This window comes from Bufo gargarizans, chromosome 3 (genome assembly GCF_014858855.1).
Source record: "Bufo gargarizans isolate SCDJY-AF-19 chromosome 3, ASM1485885v1, whole genome shotgun sequence".
NCBI classification, from domain to species: Eukaryota; Metazoa; Chordata; class Amphibia; order Anura; family Bufonidae; genus Bufo; species Bufo gargarizans.
The window spans coordinates 75,684,548-75,699,151 of NC_058082.1; the positions used below are offsets into that span (position 1 = coordinate 75,684,548).

General features: G+C 41.4%; 1 protein-coding gene across 1 annotated transcript in view; it reads right to left on the minus strand.

The window, feature by feature from the left end:
- RXFP2 (relaxin family peptide receptor 2) overlaps positions 1–14,604 on the minus strand; it is a 331,515-nt gene that overhangs the window by 204,380 nt on the left and 112,531 nt on the right. The window contains exon 5 of the mRNA XM_044285462.1: positions 1,093–1,198. Coding sequence (XP_044141397.1) covers positions 1,093–1,198 — 106 coding nt within the window. The remainder of the gene's footprint in view (positions 1–1,092; positions 1,199–14,604) is intronic.

A 14,604-nucleotide genomic window follows, 5' to 3' on the forward strand; every position in this document is an offset into this window, starting at 1 on the left:
ATTTGTTTGCGGTTTTGCTGCGATACCGCAGCTACAGATAGCGACAAACGACATTGGAACAAATAATTTCTACTGGTGTGATATACCAGTTGTCCCCCAAAAGATCTGATTGAAGCAGGGGTGTGATATACCCATTATATACTTTCTATATAGTGCAGTTGGGTAGTGCAGCATTTGTTTGCGGTTTTGCTGTGTTACCTCAGCTCACAGAGTGACAAATGACATTGGAACAAATAACTTAAATGTTCTAGAAGTTCTGAGAGACAGCAGTGACATTGCTGTGCTCTGTGCTTTTCCACTCATTACATTAGAAAGATAGTTAGTTAGCTTATATATATAATACAGATAGTTAGTGGGAGATAGTCAGTGTAGATTATATCCTGATATAGTGTAGGTGTTGCAGTGCAGGGTGTTAGGTAGTGTGATAGGGATTACTGTTTCTCTGCTGTCCATACATACATGCTACAGACATAGGTCTGTGATGTCACAACAATACATAGTGCACCAATCAGTAATATGTAGTCCAGACCTGCTAAAATGTGAAGTTTCACGTATTGTGCCAAAATATTTGCATCATTAGTGCCGATTAGCTCAATCACGAATATATTGGAGCACTCTATCTGCATATAAAGCCATTTTTAATGTTCTGCCACGCCAACCATTTTCTCCAGTCTTAGGAAACTTCTAGCAGCTTGGAAAATGTAGCAAAAGTGACCCACGCCTGTATTGCTCGTGAATTATGCTTATATTACATTGCCGATTTTTGCAATCAAGAAAATAATAGCGAATTCTCGAATTCAAGAATATATGATGAATATTCTACTAATTATTAGCAAAATATCGCAAATTTGAATATTGCAACTGCCGCTCATCACTACTAGTGACAGGTCTAATGTGACATCTAGAGATCCATTTTAACTGTCCAGAACTTAGACTAGAGTACAGAACTGCCTGAAATGTATTTATGTGCATGCACTTGGGAGGGGAGACGGATGTCCAATGTGATGGTTCAGTACATAATGGGGTTGTCACAGATGAGTTATTCAGATAAAAGCAAGCAGGAAAATGACAGGAACGCAGGTGTCTACTTACAAAAGTGTTACATTGCTTGACACGTACGGGACTGCTTCTAAATTGGCCTCTACACACTCGAGCTCAGTGTCTTTGCACTCACAAATGTCTGGGAACTGGGTGAGACCTAGAAACAATTGACAGTAATCATATTCACTAAACGGTCCACTGATAGGTACAAAATAAACAGAGAAATCGACTTGTATCATAACATGCAACTTAATATCTACAGTACGATTATATAATAGATTGGGTAAGGTAGGGTAAACGGTTAGTATATCATTAAAGGGGCATTCTTATCACAAGCATTTAAAGGCTATGTACACCTTCGGGAACTATTTTTTTTATGATTGCATTTGACTTATTTTGGGCTTAAAATCATTATTTTATTTGGTCTTTATTTAAAAAAATCAGCCGTTCTGTCACAAAGAGTTAATTGTTTGTCTGGCTGTGTGATCCATACTTTCACTTTCTGCAGGTTATCTAATTCAGTGTTTCCCAACCAGTGTGCCTCCAGCTGTTGCAAAACTACAACTCCCAGCATGCCCGCACAGCCAAAGGCTGTCCAGGCATGCTGGGAGTTGTAGTTTTGCAACAGCTGGAGGCACACTGGTTGGGAAACACTGATCTAATTAACCTTATCTCTATGTTACTAAAAGTCATAAACGCTTATTTTTATGTCTCTAGGACTATTTTTTTTCTTTCTTGTCTCTAACGTTTTAAAATTTCTTTCTCTTTCTCTCTCTCTCTCGATTTGCTCATCTCTACTCATTACTCTACTTGAGAAAAAGTTAAACCGGCTGTTATGGATCACTCCTCTTTCTCCTTGGAATGTTGATTCTATATACAGTATTTCGAAAAGCTTTTGTTCACATAATAAAGGGAATGCACACCTTTGGGGGCAATATTTTTTATTATCGTATTGTACTTATTTTGAGCTAAAATAATTTTTTAAATTGGTCTTTATTAAAAATATGGAATGCTTTTTTTTCTGTACATACCTGAGCAGCCTGTGGATTTGTTGTCTTTTCTGTCATTTGGGGAGCAGATGAGCTCCTTATCTCTAGTCTCTGACATCATAAACTTTCATTATAGCTCAGTTCTTATCTTACTGATAAGAATGTGGTTTAAATAAGTATTTATGACCTCTTAGTAGTAGAGGTAAAGTTTATTAGATGACTGGCACAAAGTGAAAGTACCAATCACACGTTTAGAAAAACAGTTAACCCTTTGTGGCATAATGGCTCAATATTTTTAATAAAGGCCAATTCAAAATATGATTTTTAGTCAAAAACAAATAAAATGCAATCATAAAAAAAATGCCTCAGAAGGTGTAGAGAGCCTTTAAACATTTCAGGCAAGGCTACCTGGGGTTATCTGGTTTAGAAAACCCATTTACACATATCCCATTTAGGAAGGTCATAGAGATAGGTCCTTAGTTCAAGACCCTAATCTATTGGGCAGAGCAGAGAGTGACTATAAGGAGCATCTCTCACTCTGGAGGACCCGGTACATCAGTGCATATACAGTGGAGGAAATAATTATTTGACCCCTCACTGATTTTGTAAGTTTGTCCAATGACAAAGAAATGAAAAGTCTCAGAACAGTATCATTTCAATGGTAGGTTTATTGTAACAGTGGCAGATAGCACATCAAAAGGAAAATCGAAAAAATAACTTTAAATAAAAGATAGCAACTGATTTGCATTTCATTGAGTGAAATAAGTATTTGAACCCTCTAACAAAAAAAGACTTAATACTTGGTGGAAAAACCCTTGTTTGCAAGCACAGAGGTCAAACGTTTCTTGTAATTGATGACCAAGTTTGCGCACATTTTAGGAGGAATGTTGGTCCACTCCTCTTTGCAGATCATCTCTAAATCCATAAGGTTTCGAGGCTGTCTCTGTGCAACTCTTAGCTTGAGCTCCCTCCATAGGTTTTCAATTGGATTAAGGTCCGGAGACTGACTAGGCCACTCCATGACCTTAATGTGCTTCTTCTTGAGCCACTCCTTTGTTGCCTTTGCTGTATGTTTTGGGTCATTGTCGTGCTGGAACACCCATCCACGACCCATTTTCAGTTTCCTGGCAGAGGGAAGGAGGTTGTCGCTCAGGATTTCACGATACATGGCTCCGTCCATTTTCCCGTTTATGCGAATAAGTTGTCCTGTGCCCTTAGCAGAAAAACACCCCCAAAGCAAAATGTTTCCACCCCCATGCTTGACGGTGGGGACGGTGTTTTGGGGGTCATAGGCAGCATTTTTCTTCCTCCAAACACAGCGAGTTGAGTTAATGCCAAAGAGCTCTATTTTGGTCTCATCAGACCACAGCACCTTCTCCCAGTCACTCTCTGAATCATTCAGGTGTTCATTGGCAAACTTCAGACGGGCCTGCACATGTGCCTTCCTGAGCAGGGGGACCTTGCGAGCCCTGCAGGATTTTAATCCATTGCGGTGTAATGTGTTTCCAATGGTTTTCTTGGTGACTGTGGTCCCTGCTAATTTGAGGTCATTAACTAACTCCTCCCGTGTAGTTCTAGGATGCTTTTTCACCTTTCTCAGAACCATTGACACCCCACGAGGTGAGATCTTGCGTGGAGCCCCAGAGCGAGGTCGATTGATGGTCATTTTGTGCTCCTTCCATTTTCGAACAATCGCACCAACAGTTGTCACCTTCTCTCCCAGCTTCTTGCTAATGGTTTTGTAGCCCATTCCAGCCTTGTGCAGGTCTACAATTTTGTCTCTGACATCCTTGGACAGCTCTTTGGTCTTTCCCATGTTGGAGAGTTTGGAGTCTGCTTGATTGATTGATTCTGTGGACAGGTGTCTTTTATACAGGTGACTAGTTAAGACAGGTGTCCTTAATGAGGGTGACTAATTGAGTAGAAGTGTCTAACCACTCTGTGGGAGCCAGAACTCTTAATGGTTGGTAGGGGTTCAAATACTTATTTCACTCAATGAAATGCAAATCAGTTGCTATCTTTTATTTAAAGTTATTTTTTCGATTTTCCTTTTGATGTGCTATCTGCCACTGTTACAATAAACCTACCATTGAAATGATACTGTTCTGAGACTTTTCATTTCTTTGTCATTGGACAAACTTACAAAATCAGTGAGGGGTCAAATAATTATTTCCGCCACTGTATGTAAAAAAAAAAAAAAAAAAAAAAAAACCTGTGTAATGCTTCAGATAACCTGTGGTGGCACTGTAGGGAAAATTAACACTTGCTGACAGGTGATTGTTGGGGATTTCAGTGATGTAATCAGTTTATGGTTAGGGAACACTTTGGACAAGAAGGGATTGTAAGAGCCATAAAAAACTCAGAGAGAAATAAAACATTTTAAATTGATTGAACAGAGACTTTAGAAGAACCACTCCTGTTAAACTAGGCATACTGCCTGATTGGGTTGATCCTGCTGAGTAACATGATACCTGTCTTGTCAAAATCAGTTGTGACGTTTCCAAGTAAAAAAAAACTTTTATTCTTTATGCAAATTAGGGCTTTAGTGCATCGAGGAATGGGGCCTATTCCCTTGGTGTATCCCAGCTCCTCATTCATGGAGAACAGAAACCCGAATATGCATAAGAATAGAAGTTACTTTTGTTCTCAAGAATGTCGCAACTGATTTTCACGCATCACTTGTGCGTTGCATGTTCTATATTCTGCGTTTTTCACGCAACGCAGGCCCCAAAGAAATGAATGAGGCTGTGTAAAAATCGCATCACATCCGCAAGCAAGTGCGGATGCGGTGCAATTTTCACGCATGGTTGCTAAGGAGACGAGGGATGTATGAACCGGGACCCCATTTACTTTATTATTTTCCATTATAACATGGTTATAACGGAAAATAATAGCATTCTTTAATACAGAATGCTAAGTATAATGTCAATTGAGGGTTAAAAAAATAATAAAAACATTACTCACCTCCTCCACTTAATCGCGCAGCCGCAATCCTCTTCTTTGTTCTTCTTGAAGGACCTGCAAAAGGTCCGGCGCTGACGTCACTGTGCTCACCACATTCGTGAAGAATCTTTTTCCTTCTTAGGGCTCTTTCACACTTGCGTTGTCCGGATCCGGCGTGTACTCCACTTGCCGGAATTACACGCCGGATCCGGAAAAACGCAAGTGTACTGAAAGCATTTAAAGACGGATCTGTCTTCAAAATGCTTTCAGTGTTACTATGGCAGCCAGGACGCTATTAAAGTCCTGGTTGCCATAGTAGTAGCGGAGAGCGGGGGAGCGGTATACTTACCATCCGTGCGGCTCCCGGGGCGCTCCAGAATGACGTCAGAGCGCCCCATGCGCATGGATGACGTGCCATGCGATCACGTCATCCATGCGCCTGGGGCGCCCTGACGTCACTCTGGAGCGCCCCGGGAGCCGCACGGATGGTAAGTATGCTGCTCCCCCGCTCCCCGCTATACTTTACCATGGCTGCCAGGACTTTAGCGTCCCGGCAGCCATGGTAACCATTGTAAAAAAGCTAAACGTCGTATCCGGCAATGCGCCGAAACAACGTTTAGCTTAAGGCCGGATCCGGATCAATGCCTTTCAATGGGCATTCATTCCGGATCCGGCCTTGTGGCAAGTCTTCAGTTTTTTGGGCCGGAGCAAAAAGCGCAGCATGCTGCGGTATTTTCTCCGGCCAAAAAACATTCCGTTCCGGAACTGAAGACATCCTGATGCATCCTGAACGGATTTCACTCCATTCAGAATGTATTGGGATAATCCTGATCAGGATTCTTCCGGCATAGAGCCCCGACGACTGAACTCTATGCCGGAAGACAATAACGCAGGTGTGAAAGAGCCCTTAGACTCCATGCAGAGTATGATTCATGAAGAAGTTAATGCTGCAGTAGAGTCTAGCTTGCCTCCCTCTTCGCTGCAGTCTTCTACGTCTCAAAAATCCCAGGAGTCCCAGTTATTTGGGTTGGATTTGGATGAAGGGGAGATTGCTTCTCACATAGACTCTGATTCATCTGACGATAGCCAGGGAGCTACTATGCACCTAGAGGAGTCTAAAGAAAGCTGCTTCATCCAGGATCAGATGTTTCAAGGTCTGGGAGAAAGAGAGTGTCTTCCCAATCCATAATAATGTCAAAGCCCTAATCTCAAGGGAGTTGAAGAATCCCGAAAAGAGAAGTCCGATTACAAACACTTTCAAAAGGAATTATCCGTTTTCGGGGGATAAAACTCCAAAGATTGATGCTCCAGTGGCACGGATATCCAAAAAATCCTTTCTCCCGTTTGAGGACATGGGATTACTTCATGATCCGATGGATAAGAAGTGTGAGAATTTACCCAAAAAAATGCTTGGGAAGTTAATACAGCTATCAGCATGGCTCAGATCAGCTAGAAGATCATCTTGCAGCAGGAACCCCAAGAGACAAAATTTTGGCATCACTGCCCATGCTTAAACAGGCCTCAAATTTTCTGGCCGACACCTCGGCGGATTTAGTCAGGTTGTCAGCAAGATCAGCTGCTATTTCTAATGCTACCCGCAGGGCATTATGGCTCCGCTCTTGGTCGGGAGATGCTGGTTCAAAAAAACTGTTATGTTCCATCCCTTGTGAAGGGGATAGGCTTTTTGGGTCAGTATTGGATGATATTTTAGAACAGGCCTCCGATAAGAAAAAAGGGTCTCCCACTGACTCAAAACATTTTCATTAGAGTCGCTCCTTTCGTAGTTAAAGGAAGCCTAAACTCGATCAGAAGAAGAGAGAGTACTCAGACAGGTGGCAATCGTCAAGAGGAAGAAACAAGGGATTCCTCTTTAATCCTAATAACTTGTCAAAAACCACTCAATGACGCCAGAGGCCAGGTGGGAGCAAGGTGAAAAAATGTTGTTTCACAATAGAGAGATATAGGAGCCTCCCCTTGGATACTAGATGCTATTCAAAGGGGTGTCATGCTAGAATTCCAGCTTGATTCAAAAAGAAGTCCTGCTACCAGTTCCAGAAAGCCAGCAAAAGCTAGGGACTAGGGCCTGCCAGCAGCGATCGTTCACTGGCAGGCGGTAGATGCGATTTTTTTAACCCCTAAAAGGTATATTAGACGCTGTTTTGATAACAGCATCTAATATACCTGCTACCTGGTCCTCTGGTGGTCCCTTTTGCTTGGATCGACCACCAGAGGACACAGGCAGCTCTGTAATAAGTAGCACCAAGCACCAAACTACACTACACCCCCCCTGTCACTTATTAACCCCTTATTAACCCCTGATCACAACATATTAGACTCCCTGATCACCCCCCTGTCATTGATCACCCCCCTGTAAGGCTCCATTCAGACGTCCGTATGTGTTTTAAGGATCCGATCCATGGATCCGCAGATCTGCAAAACACATACGGACGTCTGAATGGAGCCTTACAAGGGGGTGATCAATGACATATAGCCCATATAGACTCCCTGATCACCCCCCTGTCATTGATCACCCCCCTGTAAGGCTGGCTCCATTCAGAGGTCCGTATGTGTTTTGCGGATCCACGGATCCATGGATCGGATCCGCAAAACACATACGGAGGTCTGAATGGAGCCTTACAGGGGGGTGATCAATGACAGGGGAGTGATCAGGGAGTCTATATGGGGTGATCAACCCCCTGTCATTGATCACCCCCCTGTAAGGCTCCAGTCAGACGTCCGTATGTGTTTTAAGGATCCGATCCATGGATCCGCAAAACACATACGGACCTCTGAATGGAGCCTTACAGGGGGGTGATCAATGACAGGGTGGTGATCACCCCATATAGACTCCCTGATCACCCCCCTGTCATTGATCACCCCCCTGTAAGGCTCCATTCAGACATTTTTTTGGCACAAGTTAGCGGAAATTGATTTTTATTTTTTTCTTACAAAGTCTCATATTCCACTAACTTGTGACAAAAAAATAAAATCTCACATGAACTCACCATACCCCTCACGGAATCCAAATGCGTAACATTTTTTAGACATTTATATTCCAGATATTTCGCTAACTTGTGCTCAAAAAAATAACTTCTATGAACTCGCCATGCCCCTCATGGAATACTTTGGGGTGTCTTCTTTCCAAAATGGGGTCACATCTGGGGTATTTATACTGCCCTGGCATTTTAGGGGCCCTAAAGCGTGAGAAGAAGTCTGGAATCCAAATGCCCTCCTAAAAGATACTCATTGGAATTTGGGCCCCTTTGCGCACCTAGGCTGCAAAAAAGTGTCACACATGTGGTATTGCCGTACTCAGGAGAAGTTGGGCAATTTTGGGGTGTCTTTTTACATATACCCATGCTGGGTGAGAGAAATATCTCTCTATAATGACAACTTTGTATAAAAAAATGGGAAAAGTTGACTTTTAGAGAGATATTTCTCTCACCCAGCATGGGTATATGTAAAAATACACCCCAAAACACATTTCCCTACTTCTCCTGAGTACGGCGATATCACATGTGTGACACTTTTTTGCAGCCTAGGCGGGCATACAGGGCATTTTTTACACATTTGGATTCCAGACTTCTTCTCGCGCTTTAGGGCTCCTAAAATGCCAGGGCAGTATAACTTCCTCACAAGTGACCCCATTTTGGAAAGAAGACACCCCAAGGTGATGGGCATAGTGAGTTCATGGAAGTTTTTATTTTTTGTCACAAGTTAGTGGAATATGAGACTTTGTAAGGAAAAATAAAAATAAAAAAAATCATCATTTTCCGCTAACTTGTGACAAAAAAATAAAAAGTTCTATGAACTCACTATGCCCATCAGTAAATACCTTAGGGTGTCTACTTTCCGAAATGGGGTCATTTGTGGGGTGTTTTTACTGTCTGGGCATTGTAGAACCTCAGGAAAAATAACAGGTGCTCAGAAAGTCAGAGCTGCTTCAAAATACGGAAATTCACATTTTTGTACCATAGTTTGTAAACGCTATAACTTTTACCCAAACCCTTTTTTTTTACCCAAACATGTAGAACAATAAATTTAGAGAAAAACTTATATAGAAATGTATTTTTTTTCTAAAAAAATTTCAACTGAAAGTGAAAAATGTCATTTTTTTGCTAAAATTTCGGTAAATTTCGATTAATAACAAAAAAAGTAAAAATGACCGAGCAATAAACCGTGAAAGTAGTGTAGTGCAGAATTGTAAAAAGTGGTCTGGTCATTAAGGGTGTTTAAGCTAGGGGAGCTGAGGTGGTTAATGGGCTTTTTTTTCTTTCTGCCACACGATCAGGTTTCCAGCTGCAGTTTTGGAAGCCAAAATCAGAAATGAATTAACCCTTAGGATACCAGAGGTTTTTCATTTTTGCGTTTTCATTGTTCTTACCTATCTTTCTTGAGCCATAACTTTTTTATTTTGCCGGTTATATAGCTGTGTGAGGGCTTATTTTTTGCGGGACAAGTTGTACTTCCTAGTGCCACCATTTAATATGGCATATAATGTAGTGGGAAGTGGAAGAAAAAAGCAATTCCTCCACCGTTTTACTGGTTTTGTTCCCATGACGTTCCATTTGTGGCAAAACTGACCTGTGCCCTTCATTCTCTGGGTCAGTACAATTACAACGACACCACATATGTATAGGTTTTTATGTCTAAATAGTGTTAAAAAAAAAAATAACTTTGAGAAAAAAATATAGTTTTTTTTTACCTCACCATATTCTGACTCCCATAACTTTTTTTTTTAGTTATATATATTGAGTTATGTGGGGGACCATTTTTTGCAGGGCAATCTGTAGTTTTTATTTAAACCATTTTGGTATGACTGTGTGTATGATTTTTTGGATCGCATTTCACATCCTGATCACAGTTTATGAAAAATTTATGGGCAAGAGAAGTGATAAAAAAAAATGGCAAATTGGCCTTTTGATCTTGTTTTTCATTGCACCATTCACTGTATTTTAATAGTACGGGAATTTTTGGTTGCGGTGTTACCCATGATGTTTATATTTTTTGTTATTTTTGTATTTTTTTTTTAATTCTACGTTGTCTCCCAAAACTGAATCAGTTTTTTTTAACTTTTTTAATGATTTTGAAGCTCGTATTTGTAATAATGCCTATCCTTGTCCGCAAACTAGAAAAAAATAGGACATGCACAATATTTTTTTACGGGGCAACGGAACAGACATACTGATGCGGACATTGAAATGAATGTGTCCGCATCCTATTTGCAAAAAAACGGAGCGGACACGGAAACAAACAACGTTCGTGTACATGTAGCCTAAGAAACCTGGATTTTTCACCCTTTACATGCAGTAATCTCACTTCATAACATCATCTAAAGGCTTTAATGACTGCGATCTGGATTATTGCCAGTCACGGTCATTAGCCGTCTGCTGTTTCAAAATGATGACACCCGCTGCACGTGTATGCTGCTGGTAGTAAAGGGGTTAAAAAAAAAGACGAGACGTATCTATCCTTTATGCTTTTCTCTCCTTTTATGACCCACTTCTAACGTTGGATTCCAAAACTGCATCAGGAACCCTGACCATGTGGCCGTACCCTTAGGAGCTTTAAGTTAGCGTTATTTGTGGATCACTGAAACTCTGCCTGAAAGTTTGTGTAACTTTTTATAAACTACAGTGTTTTCTGGTACAAGAATAATTGCTAACAAGAAGCAAACTGATGGCGGAGCCTCCACATAAGGATATAAAACTACTCTGTACAGCAGACAGTGATTTCCCTGGATGCTCTTCATTCGCTGTACTACAAATGGTGGATGAACAGCTTATATTTGTAAGTCGAAATCTTCAATATATCACAAACATTCTTGAAGTGATAGCATGCAACAGAGAATGTGAATGAATGAAGAGAACAACTGGAACGTGCACCTTGCAGCATGCAGTGTATATATGTACTAGGCTGCTACTGGATAGCGGCTTAGAGTCATTTATAAAAGTTGAGTTTGTTGATTAGATTTCGATAGCTCAGTAATTAGATTTATTTGAACTCTTATTGAAAACCACAGATGGAGCTTTTTTTGTTTTGTTATGGCATTAAAAAATGGAAACCAATTTTATTGCTTTACATGCATCTGATGTGGTCACAAGTCATATCATCTCAAATGCAATGATATGAAGTATTGTGACCAGGGTGACTTCTGTTGTCCAGCATCATCATTGCCAGCGGTCACACGGGCTCTAATGCACTGTATATGGCCACCCATAAACACAGATTTGTGTGCATGGCCATATTTGTGTAAGTATAGGAAGAATGTGAGCAAAATCAGGTGCAGTTCCTCCATAAAAGTGACAGCTATAGGGTTCCCATGAGGGTATGGCCACAAGATCATATTTCCTAATGCAGTTTTGGATGGCAAAAATAGGAATGAATTAAAAAAAGAGACAAAGTTGTATATGATCTTTATACTTTCACTCTTATACTTTATGATTCACTCCTAATTTCGGTTTCCAAAATTGCACCAAGAAACCTGATCATGTTGCCATATCCTAACAGTAACAGACACAAAATTTCTTCTAATGTTCAAAATGCTACTCACTGCTTACTCACTTTATAAGTAATTGCATTCAAACAGAATCCTCTACTTTACTCTGGCACTATAGCATTTTCTGGTAGTTATGAAAAGATTTTATGGTTCATTCCATATAGACACCAGTAGGTGGCATTAGCAAAGTGATGACATGCAATAATGAGCTAGAGCCAAAAGGTTTCTTGTTTTATCTCTGAATCAAGATACTAAAGATCACACAGAGTTCTTTTTATAAATCTATTTTTTACCAATCCTGACTATAGAGACAAAACATATACAGTACATTTTGTTTCAGGCAGTGAGTGTGGTCCCACTGTGCCAACCAACTGGTTTGACTTTGGACCAGTTCTGAGGGCATTATGCTGGTAGTCCCCTGGTTTTCATTCTTTATCTGACCTTCTCTGCAGGAGAGTCACCAGGCCTCTACCTCCCAGAAGAGTCTTGGTGTGCTGGGCTGCTAAGGGTGGGCAGAGTTTCGTGTGAATCCGTGAAACAGTCCAAAGGTCAGGGCAGGAGACACATGAAGTACAGTGAATAGGCACAGGTCAGATGCCAGATGGTCAGGATCCAGGAATCAGACAGAGGTCGATACATAGGCAGACAAACAGATTATTCAGTAGCTAATTTACAAGCTCTATCAAGTCAGAGAGACCTAAAAAGATCTACAGAGACTAATTGCTCAGGCAAGGCATGGAATAAACAGTCCAGCTTATATAGGAGAACCGATTAGCTCATTATTCAAGCAATTGAACACAGGGTCAGAAAGGGGAATTAACCCATGCACGCCATAGCCATGCAGCATGGTACACAGGATTCTGACAGCCAGACAGAAGCCAGGAGAGTATAATGTGTTACCCATGCCTGCCCTGGATTGTGGGATGTTGGTGGACATGGAGTACCGCCATGACAGTTCTCCCACAATATGTGAGGGTCAGAGCAGAAACATAGTCTGGTGATGCTCCTGAGATTCAGAGCACAATGTATATCTGGGCCCCCACTCACTAAATCTTATGGTAATATGCTCTATAAAATATGACATAAAAAAAAAGATTCACTTTTCTAGTGGCTGCACGTGTTACAAAGCAAAACTAAGTGTCGAGGAGACAAGCCCTGGAACGTAAGATCACCCATAATGCTGTGCAGCCAGCCAATCTGCAGATAGCTATCCGCTGTTATGTCACAGCCCTATAGAACTCTCATCCCTCGAGGTCTCCACCATTGTCCTGTGAGCTGAGCATAGGGAGAGACGTGACAAGCACTCGTGCGCTAGGGACAGTGTTGCTAAAAAGGATTAATAGAAGAATTCAATACAAATAAGTTGGAAGCATTTATTATTCCAGTGCCCAGTGTGCCAGCTAATACCATCCAGTTTGCACCCATTAGGGGGGCCAGGTCTTAATGATGACCATCCTCATCTTTTGTTGACTTAACTTCAAAGAAAAGTCCACAAGATGCAGAGAGAGGAGGAGCTGGATGTTCCTGATGACATATTCTCATCGATATTAGATGTGAAAAAGGAAGAAAAGAAGCTGGAAAAGAAGGGCTCCCATCTGTGGGCCAGGAGAGCACTGGGGTTGGAGAAGTTGGTATGCCAGCATATTGTGCCCCCACCTAACCAGCCAAATCTCATACCAGCAACAGCCCCTGTTTAAAGGTGCACACGGCAATTAACAATGAAGACTGACTATACAGTGCGGTCTTCATTATTAAATGAAAGGCAGCTGCGGGCTAAATGGCTGCACGGTTCTGCACCGCAGCATGGCTACTCCGTGTGAATGTACCCTATCTGTATACCGGATTTATAGCTATTTAAATTTCTTGAGGAACCCCGGTGAAGCTGCTGAATCAAATTTTTCTAAACTTCGCTCATCTCTACCGCATGCCATTGTAAAGATTTTTGATGTTGTGTGTCTCTGCCCAACCTAAACCGTAATGATTTGTACTGACATAATGCTGTCAGTACAAATCATTACAGTTGAGGATGGCCAGAGACACACAATATTATAAATCATTATAAGGCTGTACAGTCTGATCAAAGGAGCAGAGTTCACAACGGGAATTCCCGATCCCATATGGAGCGTGTTTCATGCAATGAACACAGTCTTTGCAAATGGCTTTAGTCAATGAAGCTCGATGGGCGGGTCTGGTCACATTAGATGTGTGTTGAGCTAGGACCAGAAAGAAGAGAACAGCGGTGGGTGCTGTCACGGACTTTCCCGTGGCAGGTACCAGGAGATCGGAGAGACTGGCAACTCGTGGGTTAAATTGACAAGTTCACTGTGGATCTTATTGTGTCTGTGTTTTGGTGAATGCCACACCCATTGCTTCAGGTGTTGCTTGTTGGTAAGTAGCCGCTTCTTACTCTTGGAGGTGCGGTTTATAGATTTTCTTCCTGTCTTCTGACTAGCTGGTTGGTTGTACTCTGTGGTGCTTCTGGAGTTGGCAGTTTTCTACTTTCAGCTAAGTCTTGTCTTTTCTTATTGTATTGTGTTTGTTATATTGCCTGTTGTTTGTATCTGGGCCTGAGACAAAGACTTCCATTCATCCATCTGGGGAGGAATGGGTTGTCTCTGGTCCTAACCTCATTCCAGAGCCTTATAGGGATATAAGGGCCTAGGTATACAGCTTATGAATATTCCTACCTTCAAGGTCTATTCATATTGATAGGTAGTTAGGGCCCGGATTAGGGTTTCAAGGCCCAGTTACTGTTCCTCTTCCCTCCTGTGTTCATTATGGAGTCCCCCCCCCCCCCCCCCCCCCACTGATCGTGACAGGTGCTCAGTGAGGTGATTATGCTTCTTTTTATTTTATTTTTTTAACCCTTTCTGGCCCATTTTCCAACATATTTACTTCCCTTGGAAAACCCCTTTAATGGTTTTTTTCACAAATAAAATATAACAAAAAAGATTATTTTTTAATTAAAAGTGGATATGGAGTTGCATCGATGAAGTGTGGGTCCTCAGAATAATAGATACTGGTGGCTCCAGTGCACCACAGACATATGTTATTCAAGCAGAACTTGACATAAGTCCTCCAAACCGTATATGTATTTCTACAAAATAAAATTATAGTTGCTCACATTACTAA